The sequence below is a fragment of the Pezoporus occidentalis genome, unplaced genomic scaffold, assembly GCF_034315485.1.
Source record: "Pezoporus occidentalis ecotype Australia unplaced genomic scaffold, CSIRO_AGI_Poc_V1 ctg177, whole genome shotgun sequence".
Taxonomy (NCBI): Eukaryota; Metazoa; Chordata; class Aves; order Psittaciformes; family Psittacidae; genus Pezoporus; species Pezoporus occidentalis.
The window spans coordinates 1,099,370-1,126,465 of NW_026913607.1; the positions used below are offsets into that span (position 1 = coordinate 1,099,370).

The window sequence follows — 27,096 nt, forward strand, 5'->3', positions numbered from 1 at the left end:
CAATGAACAAGAAAATGTTAATTTCCCTAATTAAAAATCTCTGTCAGGATGACCTCTCCCTGGCTTTGACAACAATACAGCCAGAGCTGGGTTTTCTTTCAGGAGCTGATCACAAACCTATAGTGCCATTTGTTGCTCTTTGCCAGGTCAATGCCATCTGCTTATTTCACAGGAAAGACCAAAAGTCCTTTGGTAGCCACCTCAGAACTGCCTTGAATGAACAGGAAAAAGATAATTTTGAGTAGATAGTGAAATACATGCTTCTAGAACCTATAAAGAAATGCATGGACTGCTAGTCCAAAACTTCCAGATCGAAATGTCTTTTTCAGTGAAAACTGATTTTCAAGCTAACTGTCCAAATATGTTTTCAGCCAGGATCCCTTATGGGCATAATGATTTCACTGTTCCTTATGCCCTTGTTAACTGCATTAAAGGTAGTCTGGGGAAGTTTTGTAGCACATGTATGTATGAGCCTGGTTGAGTAGAGGTGCTGGACTCCAAAGTATTGAATCTGGACTTTGAGTGAGGTTGTTTTCTTTGTTGTTCAGTTGTAGGAACTCCCATGTAAGCTGCAGTCAGTGTCCACAACTTGTCTTCTTCTACATGACGTGTTGCAGCATCCAGGAAAATCATCTTGGAAGCCTATATATGTTGAATCCACATGTTCAAAGGTGCCCCTAGTGTATCCCTTTTGATGCACTTTTTAAATTCCTTTAGCCAGCGGCTATTTGTCATTACAGAAGTCATAAACTAGCTCTGACACTAAATCATGTAGAAGCAATGTGCAACCCAGATTTCTGTTGATGGAAGCTTTACAAACATCCAAATAACTTTTCCTGCTGTACACAGCTCATGGTTCTGTAAGCAGGGAGCTAAGGAGGAAAAGAGGTGAGGAAAACAGGTGGGGCAGCACTGCCAGCACCATTTTGGTCTCCTATCTTCATTTTGAAGATAGCTGCTTAACCCCAGGCATTTGCTCTACTGAAAGGGTCTGCTTTCATAAGAGAGTTAGACAGGAAATGGTACAAAATCAGTGACGCTCCCTCATTAGCTGAGCATCCCTAGATGGCTTGTCACTTTAGTACAACAGCTCTAAAAGTGTGTGCATAATGCTCTATATCTATATATTGATTTTTATAAACACACAGGTCTGTAGCAACAGGCACATACAAGTGCCACAGCGCAGGTACTTTTAGCAAATTAAGATGTTTTACATGGATTTTAAGTGGGTTGGTGGCTGTGCACCGTGGCACAGTTTGTATAGGCTTGAGGTCAGGGGGTGGGAAGAAGGCTGTGGTCCACTGGCCTGAATGAATGCAAAGGCCTTATGGGGAGTGTGAGGCTTCCTGAGTCCGCTTCTGACACTTCCTGAACATTCTGTTGCTAGCTGACCTTTCTTGCATCTTATTTCCCTCTCTCTCTTGATTGGTTTGTAGTGTCTTGTCTCAATTTTTCACACAGGACCTTAGGACACTGAATAAAGAGCCAAAAGTCCTGATGTGGAGGCAGGATGCCTGGAGCAGGCATTGCTTTGCCACCTTGTCCTCAGGAGCTTCCCCTCTGCACTGTGTTTTACGCCACTCTGGGAAGATGAGAAAATGAAGACATTTTGCCATCAATCCCCACAGTCCCATGACAGCATCAAAGTTTGTGGGAGCTGACCTAACTTCATGTCACATTTTCCACCTATGGACCACTGGCTTACAAAAAGGGCAGGCAGTCCAGGCAGCTCAAATCTGAATAAGGACATGTTGTAGGACTGGGCTTCTCTGGGCTTCATACTCCCTTGCACCAAGCATAGAATCTGTCAGAGGTGCTGCTAGCCATCTGCATTACAGGAAAGAAATGGGGGTGAGAAGTTTGACTGGAAACTACTGTGGAGAGTTTTTCTAAACCACTAATTGACACAGAGCTATAGGTGTGAAACTGGCTCAAAAGAAAGAGGGTTTATGACAGCAAAGAAACCTGTATGGTGAGGAAAGAAATGGGGGTGAGAAGTTTGACTGGAAACTACTGTGGAGAGTTTTTCTAAACCACTAATTGACACAGAGCTATAGGTGTGAAACTGGCTCAAAAGAAAGAGAGTTTATGACAGCAAAGAAACCTGTATGGTGAGGGAGGAAATGTGCAAAGCAAAAGCATCCCCTTTGGTCTATTACACTGCACCAAAAGAATGTAGACAGTGATGAACGCCACCCTGACATAGGTGTCAGAACTTTAGTTTGCATTTGAGAGGTGGGATGTGTAGTTTTTCCAACATAAGTATGGGTCCAACATAAGTATGGGTCCAACATAGGTAGGGGTTTCTATTTCAGGTATGCTCTGTTACACAAGTGATATGTTCTACTTGATGTAAAAATCACATAAATGGAAGTCACTAGAGAAAAACTACTGAGCCTTCTCCTTTGCCATGTGATAAGTGGTATGGATTTCATATTTAGAATTGTTGATGTGGCTTCTCTATAAAGACAGAAGAGACAATGCTTTCCTTTTCTAAACATAAAAAATAAATGTACTTCCACGTGATGACCCTGAGGGTGGTTGAGTATGCAGCTCCTTGAGTCTGGAGGAGCTGCCTCCTAGCTGAGTCTGTTGGGGATTCCTGAGACTTGTTGCAGGATGTTCACAGCTCTCCATGGGAAGAGGAAGCTGTAGCTTTCAGAGAACCTCCCTGGGTGTGAAGGAGCAGTGAACAGCTGAAGGAGAGAAGCCTGGTATTCCTGGCTCTACCCATCCTTGGTATTGCCTAAACCACGGCTAGTTATGCTACACATTAAGATTGATGGGTGAGGAGGAACCATCTGGGGTTTTATTTCTGCTACACACCAGTTCTGCTATTTCAGTTTTTTCTGAAGTGGGAATTATTTGAGATTTTCAGCTTCTTTACATGCAATTCAGTGTAATTCCATCCTCTTTGTCTATGGAGTGGGAGGCCAATCTCTTCAGCTGAAAGATGAGGAGGAAACTTTCATCTGGGGAGCTTGAGATATGCACTGATTCTTACTGAAGTGTTTAGAGAGTTAAGCATCCACCTATAAATTGCCTCTTTTCTCTTCATCTCTGAATACTTTTTCTTGGATTATCCATACCTCTGAAGGCAGTAATTGTACTTGTGGGTTGTTGGTTCCCAGGTGCTACCTGGGAAACTGGCAGCAGTGTGCAGTGGGTCAACAAGAGGCAGGAATTAAAGGAGTTAAGGTAATGAATATCTCTGTTGTAGGTAGATCTGGTTGCTGGAGTATTAGAATTGAGTGAGAAGTCCCTGAGGTTAATGATCCACAAGTGGTAAGGGGATTCTGTAGGACCAGGAGCAGAAGCCGTTGAGCACGGCCATGTTGGTGCAGTGACCAAGCAATTACGGGAAAATTATTAGAAAATAAATCTTTTTTCTTGGTCTTTGGAAACTGCAATATAATTTCCTCTGGATATTTTAACCTAGAAGTGTCTGGTTTTAAAGGCTTTATTATCAGCAGTGCTTAGCCCCCATATGTTTGCTGACATTGGTGGATGCTGCAGATGATTTATAGCTGGGAAAGTCATGCTGTTAGATACATGGGCTATTTTTTTCTCCCATACAACAGAAAATGTTGAGCAAATGTCTTCTCTCTGAAAGGAAATAATAGGCTACTGGGTTCTTCTCGTTCATCCTTTGTTCCTACTCTCCGTTTGCAACACTGGGTCACAGTGCTTTCTGAAGAGGCTGGCTACAAGGCAGCTACAGATGTGAGGTTTACAACTTGGCTCATGTAATAATTTCATGGGAGTAAGCTATTTTCTGTATGGGCTCTTGTTAAGAAAGTAAATATTTCTGAGCAGAGATGCCTACCTGCTTTCTTGAATTACAGCTACTACAGATATATAAAAAAACCCAGACAAAACACTTACGTGCTGTATGGCATTTATTTATTTATTTATTTATTTTCCTGAGTGTCGTGGTTTAAACCCAGTCAGGTAACTTGTTCACTCACTCCCAGTGAGTGGTGCCGAGCTGACAACAATCGAGGGCCGTCCCCCCCCCCCCCCCCACCGGGGCTCTCCCCTTCCCCGCTCCCGGAGGAACGGGGAGGAGGATCGAAAGAGTGCAACTCCTACGGGTTGAGACAAGAACAGTCCAGCAACCAATGTACAACACAAATCACCACCGCTACTATCAACGACAACAATGATAAGGGAAAATAACAAGGGAAGAGAATACGATATCACCGGCCAAGAAACGAGTCCCACCCGGAAGCCCGTGTCCTTCTGGGTAACTCCCAGTTACCCCCACCCTGGGCATGACGTGCTGTGGTATGGAATACCTCCTTGGCTAGCCCGGGTCAGGTGTCCTGTCTCTGCTTCCTCACGGCTTCCCCTCCTCCCTGGCACAACATGAGCCTCACAGAGTCCTTGGTCAGGGTAAACATCACTTAGCAACAACCGAAAACATCGGTATCACCAGCACTGTTCCCAGGCTGGAAGTCAAAACACAGCACTGCACCAGCTAACACAAAGGAAAAACATGACTGCTACTGCTGAACCGAGGACACTGGGGAAAGAGAAATACTTTGTTTATGTTAGTATCTAAATATTAGTATCTTAATGAATTCAGCACACAGACACCACAAACATCTGTCCTGCTCGGGAGGAAGCTTTGGACCTATTTACCTTCAGGTGTATGTTATCAAAACACTGCAATTTTGCATTTGTTTAATATAATTTGTTCATAATTGTTTTGAGGTACCTTTTATTAGGCTAGTTCTCTCTCCCTTTCAGAAAGCCATCTACCCTCTACTTCCCAGGCTGTAGGGAAAGCTTTATAGTTTTACATATTTGGAACTGAATGGAACTAGCTCACGAACTGGATGGGTTGAATTTCACAGCTACAAACCATCTGTGGCTTCTGCTGATGCCAGCAAGTATATGATAAATAGGGAGCCTGAGAAGAAAATCCACTATGGAGGCACAGCTCCTCCAGTTGCTAACAGTGCTAACAATCTACTGCTGTGCTGGTGACAGGGCTTCCTGGATGCATTTCCAGGGCCAGGTTATTTTTCAGAATGCCAGAAGGCTATGAAGTCAAACCAAAGGTCTCTTAGCACAGCAGCATTTCAGCAGCCAGCAGCAGATGGCTAAGAACAGAGCAAGAACAAAACTTCTCAGTTTCTGCGAATGAGCAGCTTTGGGAATATCTGCCTGCTGTCCCAGGACATTCAAGGTCTTCTTATATTTTGTAACTTCATTTCCAGCAGAGGAACTTGAGGAATTGCTTGGGAGAAACTGGGGCAGCAGTTGAGCCAAGTGTCTGTCCCCTGTGGGGGCCTGCAGGCTGCTCCCAGACCTGGTGCAAAACTCTTCACAGAGAAGAAGCTGCATGAAAATAGCCTGGCCCCTGAGATGCATAGGGGATGCAGAGCCATGGACGCTGCTGCTGCTCCATTTCTTCAGCTAACTCTTACAACTGAGAGGCTCAGCAGCATGTGCTAAAGGTTTGTGGAGAAATGGGAGCACCTCTTAAATTGACATTTAAACTGCTCCAGATGTTTATTGCAAATGCCGTACCAGTGGGTAACCCCGGCTTTGAGAGCTTCCCATGCTCAACAGGCCAGGTAAAAGTGGAGGCTGATGTGGGGATGTTGAAAATATGGCATAACCTGCATCTCTCACTTCAGAAAAGGTGTTGGCTGTCTGCAGGCTTCTGCGTTGGTTGTTGTGTGGTTGGCACGTCTTCAGTGTAAGGGTTCCTGGTCTGTCTAAGATGACAGCAAACCCTGTGTGGGATGCAAGGACTTGCACCTCCAGAGACCCTGCTTCCTTCTTGAGAGCTGAGTGATAGAGGAGCATAGTTTTGAGAAGAGAGGCCTTGGTGATGAGGTGGAAATATCAAATGCCTTGTAGTGGATGCTGCTTCTGCATGAAGGCTTTGGCCATTGCAAGTGTGGGTTTGGATTTTAAATAATGTAGCCTGACTTTGCATAGTAGTTACCTTATCCTTGTACAAGAAAAGTGGGAGAGTTGACATAGCCATATGGAACTACTTCTTCTTCTTGCAATCCTTTGCAACCCTCCTCTGCCTAAAGACACCAGGTGTTACAGTGAACAGACTTTAAAGGCAGAGTCTTCTCTACCATTTAAAATACGCTTCTACTACAAAGCAGAGTCGTATTTTGCTGAGTTAATCATAGGAATGGCTATGTGACACATTGGTTATTCTTTAAAAAGTGGTGATGACTGATGCACTGATTGATAAACTGGTTCTTCATGATCTGCTCCTTCAGGTCATGTTAATACATATTTTCATTATGTTGGACTTTGCTTGTATTTATCTGATTTTAAAGTGGTGCTTTGTATAGCTCAAGGTTTGTAGTTTGCTTTTGATATATAATAGCAGACAACTTCAGGTTGTGGTTTGTTCTTCATCTCAGAAAAGCAGTTTGTTTCCCTCATTTTAACTATGTCACATCCTCTTCATGGGAGTGTGCAACGAGATGGTTTGTTTTCACTTGGATCTCTCAAGGGGGAGTAGAAGGTGTGTCTGTCTGTGCCTCAAGATCTCAGAAGCATTAGTGAAAAGAAATCAATGAAATGTACAGCTGAAAACAGGGACTATCTGGGATGGACAGTCCTGAATTGAGATAGTTCTTACTTCTTTGCAACTATACCCATGTACCTCCTGAGGACACCAGGGGAGCTCTCTGCAGTTCCCTGGTGCACAGGAGCTGCCTCGTAAGCAGGCACCAGGACCACCATCCACGTTGGAGCAGCTGCATGTGCTAACATCTCTCCACTCATCTGCAGAACAGCAAGTAACAGAAGACCGGAGCACGCTGGCGCTGTTGCTGTTCATCTCCCATGGCTGGAGGGCTCCTCTCCAGGCTGACAACCCGGTAACGTTCTTCCACCCTAAATGTTCACTGGGATGAATCCAAGTGTGAGCAGTACTGTTCCCCAGCTGGAAGGCTGAGGCTAATGGAAGAGTGACGCACACATTGCATGGTCTTGTGCCAGCCACTGCCGTAAAGGCTGAGTAAAAATTGTAATTTATTTTAATGTAGTTATTGAGGCATTTTAATTCCATCAAAGGAAATAACATGAGACAATCTACAAATATTCATTTGCTACTTTTAAATGGATTTGATTCAGCTGTACTTGGTTTCTCCTTTACTTTGAGACTTCTCGCTTCCGGTCACAAGTATTCAAGGATTGTGAACCTTAAAAATTGCAGTCTAAATGCTACATTTCACACATGAATATTTAAACAGAGTGATATACTCTGCTCTTTCTGTAAGGCCCCATTTTTAATCATTAATGCCTGTTCTTTTGAGCAAATAAACCCCATATATATGTGACTTGTATGCATTTAAAAAAAAAGAAAGCTCTCTGGGACAAGTTCCAATATGACAATGTTCTGTTTATGAATATTTATAGAGCCATCAAATTCGGTGAATACTGAATTTGCTGATAAACAGTGTGGTTTTACTTTTCTTTTGAAAGAGACCAAAAAATTATCTGTAAATTGGGTCAAATTGAGTACAAGATTCTGGTCAAAAAGCGTTTATTTTATTCATTGGTTAAAAAAAAAAAAGAAACCTTCAAACTGTTTGATTGAAAGAAACTTTTATGTGCATCATTCAGCCAAATGACAATTATTTCAACAGTATTGAATAACATAAAACAAAACATCTAATTTGTGGAAAAAAAATTAAGTGGATAAAAATTAAACTCAGGAGTTTTTCAATGTTAAGAGCTACGTTGCCTGTTGCAAATTAATAGCAGAACACTGATCAATGTAGTTGCTCTGGTATTGATTCAGGCTGCAGTGAAAGCTTTTCATCCAGATGCATCAGTGTTTTGTTGGAACTGTGAAGAAAACCATTAGGCTGTTGTCTAATGTGCATACACATTGTGTTGGGTTTAAGAAGGTACTATTGCCTCTTGCACTCAGTTCATGAATGTGGAAGCATTTGTTCTTTCTGTACCACAAGTATTCTGTTTTTTCTTCTGTGCATCAGGTGTCCTCACTTGATGTATTTTACATTTAAAATGAAATGTTTAATGCAGCATCATTGAAGCCTGTTACTTTTACAGCAACTGATAGCAGATCTGTGTGCACAGAACCCTGGCTGCCCTTTCCTCCTCCTTCCAGCACATGCTGACAAGCCCTGTTGCAACATATATGATGTTTCTGAATCAACCATTGCACTAAGATACTTGTTTGTCTGGTGTGTATTAGGTTTTGACTTGAGAATGAAAACAACATATCAGTATTTCCCATGGGATGGAAACACAATTTCCCAGCCATCTCTAACTGCATGTGACCGATTCAAAAAGTAAAAGAGGTACAAATGATGATATAAAGGAGAGAATGACAAAACACCTACCAAGGAAACAACCTGAGGAAATGCAGAGGCAAGTGATGGAAAATGAGATAGCTTTATGGACAGGCTACACAGAGGCTCGAGGCAAAAGCGCAGCTGCTGTTTTTTGACAGTAGCATCAGAAACTGCAGTCAGGACATGGCTACTGTAGTGTTGTGGAAATAGGCAGATACTCTGAGACTTCAGCTTTATTCCCCAGGTGGCTGGGGACACAGTGGTGCATTGGTTGTGAACCCTTCTGTGACAGAACCAGCATGAACATCTACAGGACTAGGGTGCTTGTCCCTGGGATCAGAGCAGAAAAGGTTGGGAGCTGACTGCAGGAATATATATGTATATTGTTCACTGTAGTGTAGTGCAAGTTTGCCATGCCAAATTGGAGTGATTTACATAGGATATCTGACTGTAGGGAAGCATCAGTGATGTTCTTTGCCAAAGCCATGTTCAAGCAACAGCTGAATAGGTTTACATCAAAATTCTTCACTGAGAACCATATATATTTTGATTTGAAAGCTTTTGGTTGGCATGGAGCTCTGGCTTTGTGTGAACTAGAAAACAATGTGTTGGGATGACAGCACTGTCTCAATCTTACCAATGAACCCTTGCCCTTTTGCCAAAAAGGAGCTGGAAATCTGTGAGATATGGTTTGTTAAAAAGTATATATATATTTGTAGAATAGCATAAGTTACCAGATGCCTCTTCAGTTCACTGTGTCTATGAAATCAGGAAACAAACTCACATGCTTTTGATCTCTTGCAATAGGATAGTTGCCCTTTTTGTTCTGCTACAGAAGTAGTACCCTTCTACTACCCTCCAAGAAATTAGAAGCATGCGGGAGTTAGGAATCATTTCTTTGTCAAATAGTCGATGAAGTCTGATGATGTCTAAATCTTCCTATACATGCAGATTATTGATTATTCAGAAAGAGTTGTAGTTTGTGCATGTTTGTTTCAACAAAACCTTTTTTTCATCTTCTGCAGGTAAGACTATGAGGTGGCAGCAAGAGGTCTGTAGCTATCTTTGTGCTAGCCAACTGGGCATGAATAGTGACCAGCTAGAGATGGCTGTAAATTCCTGCAGATCTCCTGTAGAGATGCCTGTAAAAGGAGGGGGCTGGTCTTTTCTCCACAGTAACAAGTGACAGGAAAAGAGGAAACTGCCCTCAAACTTGCAAAAGGGAAGGATTAGACTGGATATTAAGAAAAGAAATCTTCATCAAAAGGGTACTCAGACATTGGAACAGGCTGCCCAGGGCAGTGGTGGAGTCACTCTCCCTTGAAGTGCTTAAAACCCATGTAGATGAGGCCCTTGGTGACAAGGTTTAGCAGTTGACTTGGCAGTCCTGGGGTAATGGTTGGACTTAAAGGTTTTTTCCAACCTAGTTGATTCTATGATTCTGTGAAAATGGTATCAGAGAGCCTAGATTTTAAAAACTTTTTTGTAAGCAGTAGTGTTTTCTTCTACTTTCAAAACCCTTTTTGTTTTACTTCAGTACAAAAATGATACCTGATGTGGGGTCTTATTTAGAACTTCTGTTTTCAAAGGAAACTGAGGTTTTACTACATGTTCCCTTTGAAGGGCTTGTGACTACATGCCATTTTCTTTGCCTTCACTTTATGCAGTGCTGATTCCCTCTGCTAAAGATGGCTCAGACATGGTCTGTTCTGGCTGCATTTCTCTTGCTGATAAATCTGGTTAAAGTGCCAGGTAAGTATGAAAGAGCGAAAACTACGTGCAGGACACTTTGGTACTCTGTATTTCCAGTTTACCAGTACACTGAAACTTCAGGGGGATTCTTTATTACTGATTAATGTGAATGCAAAGAGTGATGTCACTTCAGCTAGCAAAATAACTGTGTGCCATGCAGAGTAGCACAGGATGATATATCTGATGGGAATCCAGCACAGATCATCTGAAGACCCATCTCCTGTTCAACTGGGACAATATCAGAGTTATGATTTCTAGTAAAAAAGGGATCTACATATGCCCCTTACTAAATTTGCCTCATAAACTACTGCACCAGGTGATCTTGGGTTTTAATCCTGCTACAGTTGTATGTTCCACGGCTATCCCCCTTTTTACTTGCACTTTAACCAAGGTGCTTAATTCAGTAAGACAATAATATTTTTGAAGTAGTTTCCCTTCCCTCAAGGCTGAATCTTGCCTTCCCAATCAGTTTTACAAAGCCCAAGATAGTGATAGAAATTTGTTGCCTAAAAAAGAGATGGAGGACTTGAAGCTCATCAGCATCACAAACCTTCACAGTGTCCGTAATGGAGAGGCATCATCTCCACTGTGTTTCCAGACTTCAGAGTAACAGCAGGAAGCTGGACCTGGAATTTGAATACTACTTATATGTGTCTGCTCAAAGCAATGTGTCCCCAGGGCTGCCAGCACAGTAAAGAAGTAGAAATTCCTAAGTGTGATGAAGCCAAGAGTTTCCTGTCTTTGACAATGGCTGTAGCATCATTTTTGATGCCTTTTCTTCTTAAGCAGCTTACAACATGGTGAATGTGGAGGCTGGTCATGAGGCTGTGTTGAGTTGCCCTTCTGTCTCCAAAGCATCTTTGCTAATGGTGGTATGGAAGATGAAATGCAGCACTTGCTGCTTGTTGTCCTATAGAAGTGATCACAACCAGACAATGAAGTTAAACTGCAGTGAGAGGATGACATGGAAATATTCACCTGACAGTGACCCTGATCTTCGTATTTACCCTGTGAGCCTTGGAGATGAGGGGAATTACACCTGTGAAATCGTCAGCAGCGAGGGGAATTTCCTTTTTTTCTCCTTTCTGACTGTGATAGGTAAGAAACACCTTTGGGGGTGATTTTGGGAGTTTTGTGTGGGTGTATGAAGATAAAAATGATTTGATTTGGTGATAAAAGACCTAAATTAAAAATAGAAGATGTAAGCTGACTTAGTCTGGCTGTATGGAGAAAGGAAAAAAGCTTGAGGAATTACATCTTAGGAGTTGGCTGTTCTATGGAGAATTAATCCAGGGTTTTGTGTTCTGTTTTTTAACTTCTACCTCAGGAAAAGGGAAGGTTTTAAAATGCACAAACCCAAGAGTCTGCAGAGTTTCTAAGGGGGTTCTTTGGGTGTAACATGGGGTTTGAATGTTGCATGAATGTTCATACAACCAGGAGTATACTTTTGGTTAAGCTAATGCAAACAGAAGATATCAAATAAATACTGCTGCTATGTGCTGAGGAAGAGGATGCTGAACCAAGACTCTCATCTGGGTAAGAGCTCAATAGGAAGGAAGCAAAAGTTTCAGGACACTATCTGAAAATATTTCACTCTTCCAGAAATACCGAAAGCTGTCTGTAAGACTGCATCACTAAAATAAAAATTGAATTAATCTATTTTCAACATAGGCAAAAACAAAAGAATATTAGAAACACAATAAATACACCAAATCATCTTTTTAAGATAGGCAGGTAAACTGTGTAGGTTTCCATTAATTAAAAAACCCAAAGCAACCAAAACCAACATAAGAGAAGATTTTGTGTCTGGCCATATTAGTTAAGTCTTCTGAATACAACTAAGAAATCTGGGAAATCAATTCTGGTACTGTATAATTGCTATTATTAATTTTTTGTCACTTGATATACGTATCTTTTTGCAGGGTCTTGCCCTTCTGATACTGTCTTAGGTATTGTCCAAGCCTTGTCCTGTTTTGTCAAATGCAGACTATGAGTTGTTTGACTCCAGGCAGAACAGTTTTGTCCAATTCCTCCTTTATTCCCCTACTATCAAATTCTTGATTCTACTACACAGTCTCCTAAATATCTCAGCTGGAGCTTCGGCAAGATGTGTTTTCTTCAGTATGCACTGCCATACTTACAGATCTTCATTTAATCCACTTCTCTCTGTCATCCTCATCTTCTTCTGTTACTCCTGTAGTCAGCTCTTGGATAACATGGAGAAGTAGTACTATTCAGATTCAGGCAGCTAGTTTTGGAGATATTCACCCTGGATTTTTTGCTGTACTTTTTTCCCCTGAAGATCATTGGTGCTAATATTCCAACTTATTTTAAAATCTCTTGAATTGGTCATGCAAAGTAATAAAAAACCTACCTATTTTTAATTTTCTCAACGGGTGATTTTATACTGAACTGGAAAAAATGGTCTTTTTTTTCTGTCTTCTGTAGTCCCTCCCACAGTGACTCTGACCTTTGACAAGAGCACAGGGGCAGTCTGTCAAGCATCTGCTGGAAAGCCAGCTGCTGACATCTCCTGGATTCCTCCAAATAATGCCAGCACCAGTGAATTCCATCACCCTAATGGGACAGTGACCAGAGTGAGCTGGGTCAACACCACGCTTTCCACTGTCACCTGCCTTGTTACCCACCCAGCTACAAACCAGAGTCTGTTCCTAGACTTGCAATGTAAGTCACATTGCTCTGCATCATTATGCTCCTGGGCTTCATAGTGCTGTTCCATGCAGCTGTTCCCACCAAATGCTAGGGCTCTGCAGATTGTTTAGCGGGGTTATAAGCCAAATTCCTTTTGCATAATGACAGAGAAATTAATAGTTTTGAGTGAGTTTCTGTCCCTTGCTTGCTTCTTTCTTTCCCTGTTATACTTTACAAGAATTCCTTGTTCTTCTTTTAGTGGGTTGACCTTGGCTGGCTGCCTTGGTGAGCTTGGTGCTCACCAAGTTACTCTACCACCCCCCTGCTCAATAAGACAAGGGGAGAAAAATAAGATGAAAAGCTCACGGGTCAAGATAAGGACACAGATTATTCACCCACCAGTTACTGTCACGGGCTAAACAGACTGAACTTAAGGCAATAATTTATTGCCAGTAAAATCAGAGTAGGATTGTGAGAAATAAAAGCAAATCTGAAAGCACCTTCCCCTCACCTCTCCCTTCTTTCTGGGCTCAGCTTCACTCCCAGCTTCTCTGTTCACTCCCCTTGAGTAGTATCGTAGTTTAAGCCCAGATGGTAACTCAGAATCATGCAGCCATTACTCACCCCCTTTCTTCCTCCCCCAGGCGGGATGGGGAAGAGAATCGAAAGAAAATCAATCAACAGGTTGAGATAAGAACAGTTTAATAACTAAAGTAAAATATACTACTACTAAGGGAAATAGCAACAGAGAAAATATAAAACTAAAAGGGGAAACAAAAAAACAACAGTAAGCAGCAGTGATGCCCAATACAATTGCTCACTACCCACTGACCAATACCCAGCCCAACCCGAGCAGTGATTGTTCCTTTCCAGGTAACTCCCCCCAGTTTCTATACTGAGCATGATGTGCTGTGCTATGGAATACCCCTTTGGCTAATTTGGGTCAGGTGTCCTGCCTCTGCTTTCTCCCGGCTTCCTGTGCCCCTCCTCACTGACAGAGCATGAGACTAAAAAGTCCTTGATCAGAGTAAGCGCTACTTGGCAACAACTAAAAACGCTGTGTTATCAGCACTGTTCCCAGACTAAAGCTAAAACACAGCACTGCACCAGCTACTAAGAAGAAAAATAACCATCTGAAAACAGGACAAGTGGCACATTTTTGACTGGCTCAGCAGCAGTTCTGTCTTGGAACCAGTTGACATGGGCTCTGTTGGATATGGGGGCAGCTTCTGGCATTTTCTCACAGAAGCCACCCCTTCAGCCTCTCCGCTGCCAAAATCTTGCCTTGCAAATGTGATACATTGCTTTGGTAACCTTTTTAATCACCAATAGCAGAAAAACTGCTTTCAGCACCCACTGTGATATACCTCACTCATTTTGGTGTGAAGCTTTATACCCCTGAAGTTTAAGTTTGTCCAGGTTCCCACAGTGGTGATGGTCTGGAGAAAAATTCTTTGGACAATGTCTGTCTATGACTTTCAAATTATCTTTCCCAGGGCCAAAGGTAGCACAGGGCAAAATTCTGGCTCCCAGCTGGCAGTGCTGGAACTGTTAGAAATCTTTTCCAGTAGGATTTGTAGGAACAGCTAAATAAGTTCTCATATCACCAAAATATCTCAGTAGAGGCATGAAGGACAGAAGCCAGCATAGACCAGCCATTAATAACAGCATATTGCAGGAGTGGCTTGTCATTTCTATTGTTGCAGGGCTAGTATCATTTGAAGAAGAGGAGACTGTGCAGGCAGATGCGTTGAAAATGAAAGTGTGTTTGTTATGCACAAATGGCTGGGTTTGTGAGGCAGCTTCTTATTGCTGGTTGCCATCCAGACATCTCATTGGTGTCTCTCAGCTCATTTGAGCTGTGGGGGTAGAGGATTAGCTTTCTGCTCTGGGTAAGGAGCTAGTAACATCATGTAGGCAGTCAATACTGACATTTAGCTTTGTAACTAGATATTTTCTTATTTCTCAGATACTTCCCCAAGGCTTGCCTTTTTTCTGCTAGGAGGATTTGCATGTGTTGCTGTTGTCAGTGGTGTGACATTATGCCTATTTTTTATCTGCAGAGGTAAGTCATTTGATGACCCTGAAATGTATTGCAATTTCTTTGTTGACTATATGTGCAGGTACAAGCTGATGTACTTCATTGCTGAGAGTGTGGTGGGAAGCATGGATTGAGGAAAATGTCCACAGATGATGCATTGTCCTTTTGGAAATGTCTGATAAAATAAGGGGTGGAACTTTAAAATGAGTCTGGAGTTTTGTCAGAGTCATAGTTACTATGCTATTAATGCATTATATATATATATGGCAGAGAGCCATCCAGGGTGAAGAAGGATTCTTTCTGAGAGTATGGTAGGGTTTGAGGTTTTAGAATTATTTTGATTGTTCCGCATTTACCCATAGAAAATTCTATGCATAAGAATGACAGTTCACAAACTAATGACTCGACGCAAACAAGCTCTCCGTTTCCATCAGCAGTCATAAGTTTTCCCTTGAGCAAGTGTAATCATCCCTCTGGTACACTCGCAGTTTCTCAAGCTGTATAGGTTTCACAGACACTGGGTCAAGCTCATACTGAGAACTCAGATATTTTTGCTACTCTTGGAGTTGTGTAAGACAGCTGTGATGGGGTATGAATGGAGTAAAAGTCCAAGTGGGGGCTTAAAATGGGAGGAAGTAAGAATAGCAGGCTGAAGGCAAGAGTTTTTTCAGGAGAGCAGGACATGGTATACTGGGAGAAGGCAATGTAAAGGTGGATAAACTGTAAGTAGAGAATATGTTTTTGGGGCAGGTAAAGAGAGGAGAAGACATGCTCAGATGGGTTCCTTAGCCCAGCATGTGCCTGCAGAACTGAGGAAAAAATGTACCTGTGTCAATTCAGTCGTATCTCCCAGGGTGACCAAAAGTTTCAGTGAAGGGAAAAATAAAACAATAGTGCATTCAAGAGCAGGACATAAACCAGTAAGAGCTTAACTCACAAATGTAACTGTATTTTCCATTCCAAACCCGTCTATGATTTTGAAGAAAGTCTTTCAGCAGCTGAGGGCAGCAAGTGGAGAGCTCTAAACATCACAACTGTGTACCTTGCCCCATGAAACCATTTTAATTTACTTATATCCTATTTTCAGCTCTCTGGTTACACAAATTGGCACAGAGGTCGGCAGCACCAGTTGCAGTAAGTGGCCTTTTTTTGTATGTGTTTGTGCTTTGCATTTTTTTATGTATTCTTCACTAAAACATGTAATTTCATTGCAGTGTGCTCTGACAGAGCTCTCATTTATCTCTGTGTGTGCTTGGAGGGGGAAATGAGGAACAGTGTATCTGCGAGAGCGTCTATTGTTTGGATGGTCCTATCTTTATGTATATTCAGAGTATCCAAGTAGTTGTTTAAGCACTAGATTGAGAGTGGTGTAGTGCATTTTCTATCTAAGAAGACTACAAATCACATTTACAATGCTGGTGTTAAAGCTGAATTTTAAATCTCCCAGAAGTTAATGTTTTCACATTTCAGCTTCTCAAAGTAATCTAAACTCTGATGCTTTGCTGAAGAACGTGTATTGGTGCTGATGGCAAACATTTGCCTGGTTAAAGATTGGATGAAAATAGGCACTCATTTTACAATGGTGTATTTCCTTATGCTGTTTTAGAGACAAACACAGCTATGAGACTTTTACTTTTTAAGTTGCAGTTCAAACACTTAGAAGCTAGGAAACAGCAGCAGTGATAAATTTGCCACTGCAGATTTTACTTCCTTTCTTTTTTGTTGTGATACATATTTAGCAGCATGATAATATGCAGCTCTTTCCTCAGGACTTCTGCCTCATTTAATGCATATTGAAATAGCAATTATTTCATATTTTGTTTTCTGCTCACAGTTAAATTAATGGCTGTATGCCTTGTTAGTTGCAAACTAGTCAAGCAGTGCTCTGATGTTAGAGTGATTAATTTCCTGATATCCCCTTCAGTGGCATTCAGGACAACTTGGCTGGTGAGAGTGGGAGTTGCAAAGATCAAAGTCAAAAGCTTCCAGTAATTTTAGGTGCTTAAACTGGATTGCTTGTGGCCTGCCTGCTCTTTTTCAGAGCAGTTAGGATTACAGAACCATATTGCTCATTATTATCTATTTTGCTGAAGATACCAGCATTTCAAAATCTGCTTTCAATTGCATTAAGAAAAAAAAAAAAGATTCAAAATCTGTCCTGTTTAGACTTTGTGAAGGTGGTTGCTGCATCCTTCTGTCAGTTTGGGTTTCACCCTCTGTGGCCTACCCCTTTGCTCACAAAGCTTAGAGAAATAACTTCACAGTTCTTTTGCAGAAGTAATGTTACCTACCAGATCTCTTCTGGTCTTATTTTTTGTTTGGACTCTATAAGTATGATGGTTCCATTAAATTCTACAGTGTAATGCAATGGTACATGTTTTTCTTTACGTTGCAGACTACGAACTTCAGGTCCACACCATCACGGGCGAAAATGGAAGCAGTCAAGCCTCCTGTCTTGTCAGAACATATCTATCAGAATTACAGTTCAAGAACAGTATATATGAACTATTGACAGTGTAGGCACAAGCAGTCTAACACCAGCTCAGCCACTGATGATACTCAGTTACCTGTACTTCAGCTAACAAATCTCAGACCTTACCGCATCGCACACCAGCAGAACACTCAAAACTGCCCCACAAAAGCATTTTTTTCCTGACCTGAAGAAAATGATTTACCTGTTTTAGTAAATTATTTCTCTCTTTCTTAAAGTATCAATACAGCTCTTGAAACACCTGAAACTTTTAAGGACCAAGTTAGTTTAATACCTATCTAAATGTTGTTTGAAAATGGACTCTTGAGGTATGTGCTGCCTTTCCTCAAATTAGTGATTGACATACTGTGCCAGAGGAACAGACTGCTGGTGAAAATACAGCATGTTTCCCATTTTAGCAACTGGATTCTCTTTGTAATTTTGTGTTGGAAACTAGGAAATGACATAGGGATCCCCAAAAATACAGAAGGTCAAAGAAACACATTCAACAGAAATGCAGAAATAAGAGTGTGGTTTTTTATTTCTTTTTTTTCTCCTGGGTATGTAGTGCAGGGTGACACATGGCACCTGACATGTGGCAGCTGAAAATCTGGTATTCATCATCTTTGTTTATTTCTATTTTTTTAAATGTATTTATTTTTCCATTACACTTTCTGTTTTCATTATAATGGAAGAAAAAAAGCCATTTGCATACAGTTCTGGTTTACCCAACATAAGAAGGACAAGGAGCTGTTGGAGCAAGTCCAGAGGTGGCCATGAGGATGATCAGTGTGGCTGGAGCATCTCCTGTATGAAGACAGGCTGAGAAAGTTGGGGCTGTTCAGCCTGGAGAAGAGAAGCTGCTTGGAGACCTCAGAGCTGCTTCCAGTATCTGAAAGGGACTATGGGGATGCTGGACAGGGACTCTTTTGTCTGCTTTTGACAATCACAGTGCACGTGTGTTGTGAGTTGTAGGATGCAAAGCTTTTCATAATTCCTTTGCCCCGAACAAAATGTTGAAGAGTAAGATCTAATAGAGGAAATAGGCAGGGTGATGATGGTGCATGGGGGGAAAGACCTCTGGAGAGGCATCACTGTGATAATTAGCTCTGGTTGAAAAGCATGGCTTCCATGCTCATGGTTTTATTTTCCCCTTTAATTTGTATTTGGTAGAATCAGTCCAGTCACACGCAGTGTATCAGCATTTCCATTAACCCACAAATTCTGAGCAGACTATGCTTGATGTGCTGAAACAACGTGCTCAGGCATTGAGATGGGTCTCTTTCCATGATGCAGGTACTTGTTAAAATGGGCTTTGCTGGAGGTTCCACAGCTCTCAGCAGCCATATGGGACTATGCTCTGCCCAATTTCTTATTACTGGGATGGCCCAAGAGCCAGTCCTGCTGCAACCTCTCAGAAAATTAGCTTACAGCATTGTAGCATGGCTTTGATCATCATGTTTTTACTGTCAGCAAAAAGCTGTAGTTATCAACCCACAGCTCAAGCGAGCCCACATGTTGCAGGCATTAAAAGGCCTCAGCTGCCTAATTGTTGCATCTTCCTTTTGCAATAAAATCAGCCCTTGTGCTTTTCAAGCTGTTGTGTATGATTAATAAAACTTACTAGGCCAAAGAGAACAATGTGGCTAGTGCGGGTGATTGTAAGGAAGGCTGGGACATGAATAATGCTTCTTGGCAGAGCGTAATAATTGAACAAGCTCACTTAATTTTCTGCTCATCTTTTGTGTGTGTTATAATACTGGCACAAGTGGTAGCCAGTTTCATGTAGAGAGTTTGCTTCTTTTTTAACTGTCTGCAATTCACTGGAGCTTTTGATCACAGGAGTATGTATTACATCCGAGCTGCCAAGAGGTGACAACAATTCTAGTGGGCCTCTCACATCTGCTAATAGCATTGTAACAATTCTAGTGGCCTCTCAGGTCTGCTAATAGCATTGTCTTTGAAAGGAAGAAGATAGGATTAACCAAGCAGGAGACCTGCGCATACACTGACAGAGTAAGGGCTTGGTGCTTGGGGTAACAGAGAGATCTGTGAGTTGAATGATTTTGTATGGAAGCAGATAGGAAAATAGAAAAGACTAGAGAAGGGTGTTGACAGAGCACAACAGTAAGACTAAGAGGGCAAGCATGATGTTGGGTTGTCACAGCTTAATTCTTAATAATGTGATTTATTGCTTTTCCATTCACACTGCCTGTCACTGAGTACCTTAACTGCAGATCGTGACTGTGAAGGACAGGCTTTTGTCATACGGGAAGCTCTCAGCATGGGCTTTGATGGATTCCTCTGTGTGCCATCAACAAAGAACAGTGTGTGTCATGTTTCTTGGTCTTATGAGCTGCACACCAAAGGGCTAAAAGCCATGACACACACACCCTGGGGGGCAAGGTGGAAGGAAAGAAAGGCCTGGATGCTGGGGTAGGGTGGGTGCAGGAGCCCTTCCCTTGCTGCCAGAGATGTATTCTCCTGGGCTGGCTGCTGGGAAAGTGCCCATTTCCTATCTGGATTTAACTTCATAGCTGATCTGTTGAGTATTCTGAGAACAAAAAGAAAATCACTTCAGTATTTTCTGTCATGCTGATTTTGGATGGGATAGGCATCTTGGCATGATTCAAAGAATAATCCAGATTATGTATTTGGTCTCTTGGAGGAGGTCTAGAAAATAACCAACTTGAGGATTTTTTGGTTGGTTTTTGTTTTGAGTACATTTACCATTCTTTTTATCCTTAATTGCAAAAACACCTTTGGTGATCTTTCACTGTATTTGCACTGAAAGCAAATTTAAGCAAGGCAAATGTTTAGACTGCAAATTTCCACATATTCTTCCGTGGCCTTGTCAAAATTGCATGGAAAATATTGTTTATTGAATAATTACTTTGAGAGAACGACTAAACAGCAATGGGAGTTTGTTATTTGCACATTCTGACAAAAAATACAATAAAATCAAGGCTGGGAGCATGAGGCCCTGTTGCAATAGCTCTGCCTTACCACTGCTGTTTAAGACTGACTAGTCAAATGCACAGCTGTTTGAATGTCTCGTGCTTTTTAGCACCTCGTGGTTATAGATGAAACCACTACTGTTTATTGTGTGGACTTTCATAATGTTTATAGGGCACTTGGTAATGGTGATGATGTCTGCTTTCTGATTAATCTATGAGCTATTTATGTCCTGAAAATAGCAGGTGTTGTGATGCTGCTGAACAGCTCTTCTTTTTCTGAATACGGAAAAAAAAGTTGACTAAAAGTTATGTTCAGAACCCCACAAATTGGAATGTAACTTCAGATTATGAACAAGATCTGTTTTAAATCCAAATTTTCAACACCAGGACTGAGATGAAGAAGGGAAACAATTTTCTTGCAGACTCCGGAAATGGGGCAAATATCCTAAGGGTATTTGCCAGTTCAGTGAAAAGCTCTGTTTCCTAGATTAGTATTTCTTTTTGCTGTATTTTTTGGTCTAGCCTTCTTTGTCATAGCTTTTCTGCTCTGATGAGAAAACAATATTTTCTTTGGCTCTCCACTAGCAACTATATGGAATATTGTCCTGCTGCTTTTAGTGTCTTTATGGTTTAGTCTTTCTGCCTTTGTGAAGGTTTTTTTTTGTTAATATCTTGTCCTCAGCTACTTGACTTGGTGTCCAATCTGTACGTATGTATGCATCTGTCATAGAATCATCACAGAATCATAGAATATTTTGGGTTGAAGGGACCTTAAAGCTCATCCAGTTCCAACCCCCTGCCACAGACAGGCAAACCTTCCGCTAGAGCAGGTTGCTCCAAGCTCCATCCAACCTGGCCCTGAACACTGCCAGGGATGGGGCAGCCACAGCTTCTCTGGGCAACCTGTGTCAGTGCCTGTCATGCTGGAGACAGTGAAGAGCTCACGATTAAACCAAGAGGGACTTCTACTCTATTTACTATCACTTTGATGTCCTGGAATAGTTTGTATTTGTGCTCTTAATGGTGCTTCTTTAAGCCATTACCTGCTTTTATCTTCTATTTTCTCTGTATTTCCTTAAAGTTATCTCCCCAATCCTCTCATCACTAGTTTTCTCAGTTTATTGAGTTTTATGTTCTCAAAGTGTTTTATTATCCAATTCTCTTTTCTTCTCTTTTTGGAATCAAATTACAATTGTGTTCTCCATTCAATTGTTTTAGTAGGTTCCAGATCCTCTAGAGGAAGTATTTCTTCATATGAGGTTTTGAGAGGTTTGCTTTTTTTCAGGGGGTGGATGAGGGGCGATACCAAAGGTTTCAAAACGTGACCTGTTTTTGGACTTTTTAGTGTTTTTCACTGAACTTGTCCTCAGAGACATGTTTACTCCAGGCTTCCTTGATATTTTTGTTTGTTTTTTTTACCAATACATAATAGAAAATTCATTGCTCTTGACTATAAACTACTCCTGTGCTTCAGCTTCTGCAAATATAAGCTCTCCTACCAAATCCAAATGCGTAATATGCAGCATTTTATTTGTCCTTGGGTGACATTCGCCCTGCATTATTACACAAAACATCATAGCCAGTTTTCTTCCTCTATATTTCACATGCTGCCTTGTACCACCCACAGCAGCAAGAAGATCCAGCTCAAAGAAACATTAATCAGTGAAGCTTTTCACACAGTCTTGGTTATCACTGCTTTTTAGTTAGTTCAGCACAATAAAAATATACCTCTGATACAATATCATGCTTTCTTTGAATGGGACTGTACCTACTCATTGTTAACAACATTGTACATAACCAAGAAACTGTGGACGAAGCTCCACTGTAGAAAGTAGATGCTGTTTTACCTGATCCATCATAATAAGCAAGAATATTTTCAGAGAAAGAGGAGAACCACAAACTCCTTGTTTGTTTGTATTTGTAAAACCTCCCCCTAAGAAGAGTAGAAACAAAAAAGAAAAGAAGGCTTTTTGCTCCACTTTATCCATGTTCTGTCTATTGTCATTATCAAGCTATCACTAAAAATGCTGCTGGGTTTCTCATGTATTTTCTAGTGGTTTAGACTATATTATCAAACCAATTCTCACAGAATTTAGCACACAGTACCCAGAGAAGCCTCTTGGATCTCCTTTTTCAGGCTGGGGCTAGTCTAAATTGGCTTCTGTTTTGATTCCTGATTCCCAGTCTTTTATTCTTCTGTGAAAACTTGTAGTGTTCTCTAGCACTGGTCCTGCTCCCATGCCTTGACAATATTTAATCTGATGCCTGGTGTAGAGAACTCTGGAGCAGAGAGAGATAAGAATAATCCCTTGCTGCATGAGAAAGAATGCAGCAGATTATTCCTTTCATTAGGATCTCCTTGGAGTACCTCACCTGATATTTTGCATTTGCTGCAGTTGGGATTCTTGGTGGCAAAGGACTTGTAAAGCCTGAGCAACTTTTACAGGAGCCTGACGGGTAATTTGCCTTACAGCTGCAGAGGTTGTACCCAAACCTCTGCATCTTGCTCCCTGTCTTAACCCAGGAAGCTTCTGCAAGAACTTTTCAAATCTGTTGTTGACAGCCTCCAGGCAAAACTTTCCATCCCTCTGTCTTCTCTTTGAGCAAGAAATGGTACTGAAGCCATCTCTCAAAGCAAAAGCATCTTGCTTGCAGATAAACCTAAGTATGGGGGGACTACCTAGATAGGGTGTACAGTGCTATAGAACAGTCAAATGTTCAAATGAGAGTGCAGCTCTTCAGAAGTGGGCTGATCATCCTCTTCTTGAGTTGGCTGGAATTACCAGCCTGCCTTAACTTGGGGACCCTGCAGTTCATGGCAGATTTCGTGCTGGAGCTGGGAGCTGCAACCCTGGAGAGGAGCCACACTGGAGCAGTCTGCTCCTGAAGGACTGCACCCCATGGAAGGGACTCACATTGCAGTGGTTCATGAAAGACTGTATCCCATTAGAAGGACCTACACTAGAGCCCAGGAACAGCATGAACAGTGTGAGGAGCAAGTGGCAGAGATTAATGTTATAAATTGGCTTTAACCCCCATTTCCCATCCTCCTGCACTGCTGTGGATGGGGAGTGAGAAGTAAATCTGGAAAGAAGATTGGTTAGGGGAGGAGGTGGTTTTAATTTTGTTTTTAATTCTCACTATCCTACTGGTATCAATTATCAATTTGAAATTAACAAGTAAATTTCAAGTCTGCTTTGCTCATGATACCAACTAGTGAGTGATCTCCCTGTCCTTATCTTGACCCATGAGTCTTTTCATCATATTTTCTCCCCCTGTCCTGCTGAGGAGGGGGAATGAGAGTGTCTGGGTTGGCAACTGGTGGCAGATTGGCCAGACCCACCATGGTCAACTCACCATGCAAGGCTTATTCACTGATAGAGCTATAATACGAAATCGGATGCTGTAAACATAAGACTTTATACTAAAAAGTCATTTTGTGCTGACAATACATCTTTGGATCTTCTGACTTTAATCTTAGCACTCTGTACTGAGCTCTGAAAATTTTGTTTACTCATTCTATTCTCTCAGCGGCCAGTAAGTACCACTGACCAAACAAAGGTAAGTGCGTTTCAGACTGATTTTGTCTGACTGCTGCCACAGTCTAACAGAGCTTCTATCGTCACCGTGTAGTGTTCATGTCTAGCAGTGTTTATATTTTGGATTTCTATGTGTACATATGAAAAAGAAATCTTGGACAAGCCCCCTGAAATGCTTTCTGTGTTAGATTTCTCTCTGAAGTATACAACCCCCTCTTCCGTGCAAAACAAGTGGCCACATGCAGAATGTGCTTAGTACAGAAATGTCTTGTACTCTCTTCATCTCTTGTGTGAGAGGAATATTACCTAAAACAAACCTGGGTGAGACAGCTACTGAAAAGCTCTGGCCTGACTGCTTGCCTTTATCTCCAACCTCCCCAAAACAGTCAAATAGGGAAGGTTAGAATTGAACCCCACCAGTTACTGTAATGATAGGGCTGCCTCCTTAATCAGGCTGCTTAGTACCTGAAGAGCTATGAGACCTTTATGAACACTGCCTCTCTCCAGGTCTGAATGTCTACCAGCTGTGCTTACTATCACATTCTTTATCATTGCCATTCCTGTGTAATCAACAGTGATTGCCTATCTCATGGTGCTACATACAGCAAAAATAAAAATGTATGCATATATGCAGACATCTTTATGCATACATACATTTCTCTCTGTGTGAAGCTATGACTATATACAGAAAAAGTTATGGTTCTTCCCTGAGAAATTAATTTCTTAATTTCCCATCAACAGAACATATCATTATATATCAATGTTGTGAAAGACCCTATTAGACAGACAGACACATGAGGGATAAAATGAAAAGTTGCTGTGGAAACCATAACCTGAAATAAGTCCTTCTCTTCTGCACTCAAAGTCCCAGTCTTTGTCTTCTATTAGAATACTGTTTGCATGTAATTTCTTGCTTTAGGAAAAGGAATCTGAATTGCTGATACACAAATGGAAATGCCATCTGACTGTGACTATAAAGTGCACCAGGTTAACGGATTCCCCCCCCCCCCCCCCCCCATCGCCCAGTTTTTTCATTTCCAGTGAGTATTTTAAGCCCTTTGCTTGCCCTGGTACCAGTCTGGTGTAAGGCAGAAAAGATTTTAATCCCTGTTGGTCATTCCTGCCCACCTATGACCTGCTGCAGAAGTTTGTTGGAACTGGTGATATTATTGCCTTCACTGCAGTTAATTTTGATTAGGAAACAGCTTGGGGTAGGGTATAGAGGAGGGAAGAAGGAAGAGTAAAGAAAGATATTAAGGCACAGAGGAAATGTTTTGCTGAAAAAGAGCATTCTTTAGCACCCAGTGGCAGCTGTTATCATCCCTCCATAGCACGTTCTTAGAAAATCACATTGCAAATGTGGCTTGTCAAATAAGCAAAAAGTGACTTGAGCTCTGTACGTACCAACTGCTTTGGTACTGGAGGCTTGATCATGCTAAAGCTGGCGTCCGTGTTCCATCCTTGAGATTCTTCTGTAGCTGTTATTTTCTGAACTCGTCTGTTGGCAAATTCATTCACACAGTGTTAGCCTGGGTCAGGAATGTGCTTTTGAGAAGAAACTCCCAATGGTCTGTGCTTACTCTGCTGGGTTCTTACTGTCAAGCAGCCTTGGAGCACACAGCAAACATGGCATCTTTTCTGATGGAGCTAAAACAGAATAGGCACCCCAAGAATAGGCACCTAATGCTCTCCAGCCACTAATGGGTGTTCAGTTCACAGGATCAGGCTAGAATCAGCCCAAAATAAAATCCCCCCAACCCATGCTCTTCTCTGTCAAATCACTCCTAAGCCACACAGCTGATGAGATAAACATAGCTTTTGTTAAACAAGCTCTTCCTGCCGTGTGATATTTTTTTTAAATCTGCTTTATATGCAAGAAATAACTTGAGCATCAGCTCCAAGAAGGCACTGAAAAATACAGATCCGCAGTGCTCATTTATTGAAGATCTCTTTTGACAATTACACAAAGGATGTGCATGGAAAGGATGGGCCAAATAGCAAATATGCTCCTGTTATGAGCTTTTCTGTTTAGGAAAAAGCATTACATCCAGATACTTCTGGTGACCTGCTCAGCAAGAAAACATATAAGACCTGTGGTTGCATGCAGGCATTGCTGCCAGCTAAGCCTCACAAATTTTGTTCACAAATGCTGAAATACCATAAAGGATGATATAATATCAATCTATCTGTGCAGTTCCCTGAAAATGCATGAGTCCCATTTGGTTTATTCAGTAATATAGGGAAAAAAAACCCAAACCAAAACTGGCACAGAACTTTTAGTGTTATCACACAACAGCTTGCTTTTAAAAAGCCATTGTGCTTAAGTGCAAAATGAGAATTAGCATATCTACATCTACTAGAGCCAATGTTAAGACCAGTCCCAGCTCTGGAGTTCACCCTCAAAAAACATTTTATATACACACACTCTCTGATTTTTTTGCCCTTCCAGTTCTAGTGCCATCAATGCAGAATTCAGACCTGGTGGAAACTGAATTTACTCTGAACCAGTATTTGGCTCCTTTATGCTACCTTGTAAGTTGAGTGAGGAGCTGGCTGTGAAAGAAGCTAGCCTAGGCATTGTGAAATCCTACTCTCCTTTAGGAATACAGACATGACATCCTGGAGGTGGTTCTAGGCTATTCTAACTTTGTATATGGGTGCACATGGGTGGTATGGAATACCCCTTTGGCCAGTTTAGGTAGGGTGTCCTGTTTCTGCTTCCTCCTGACTTCCCATGCCCCTCCTCACTGGCAGAGCATGAGACTGAAAAAGTCCTTGATCAGAGTAAACATTACTTAGCAACAACTAAAAACATTGGTGTTATCAGCGTTGTTCTCAGGCTAAAGTTAAAACCACAGCGCTGCACCAGCTATTAAGAAGGAGAAAAATGACTGCTACTGCTGAACCCAGCACACATGGCTAAGAAGTATGTGGTCAATAGGAGACAACAGACATGCCACATGCCTATGTATTTACACCAGGCAAGTGTATTGCAGGTAATGTGCAGAGAATGAAACTGATGATGACATCAACTGCATCAAGGTGGAATAGAAGCAGTGATTATTACATGACAAAGAGCAGTCATGTTGGAAATGTACTGTACAAAATGGTAGAAAAACTGTTTAAAGGTAGTGGAGGAGCATCCACTAGGAGAATCATATTTTAAAGATGTTAAGAAATTATTAAAAAAGTGATAACACAGATAATGTAGATTAGTTATGATTAAAATAATTTTAGGAAAGGATGTCAAAGGGGGCTCTTCTGGGATAGACTAGGGAGTTGAATTTGAGTATGAACAAAGAATTATTTAATGCTATTACAAAGAGAAATACTCCTGAGATCTGTACCACAGGAAATATTAATTTCTTAGTCATCA

At 41.5% G+C, this 27,096-nt stretch overlaps 1 protein-coding gene across 1 annotated transcript; it reads left to right on the plus strand.

Annotated features, from left to right (window-relative positions):
• The first annotated feature begins 6,097 nt into the window (after window positions 1-6,097).
• Window positions 6,098-18,820, plus strand: LOC134161641 (cell surface glycoprotein CD200 receptor 2-like). Its single transcript, XM_062614682.1, has 7 exons — window positions 6,098-6,863; window positions 9,977-10,061; window positions 10,851-11,159; window positions 12,510-12,746; window positions 14,683-14,778; window positions 15,842-15,888; window positions 17,150-18,820. Exons 2-7 carry the CDS (start codon window positions 9,998-10,000, stop codon window positions 17,264-17,266), a joined length of 870 nt encoding a protein of 289 aa, XP_062470666.1. The 5' UTR covers window positions 6,098-6,863; window positions 9,977-9,997; the 3' UTR covers window positions 17,267-18,820.
• The last annotated feature ends 8,276 nt before the right edge of the window (window positions 18,821-27,096 follow it).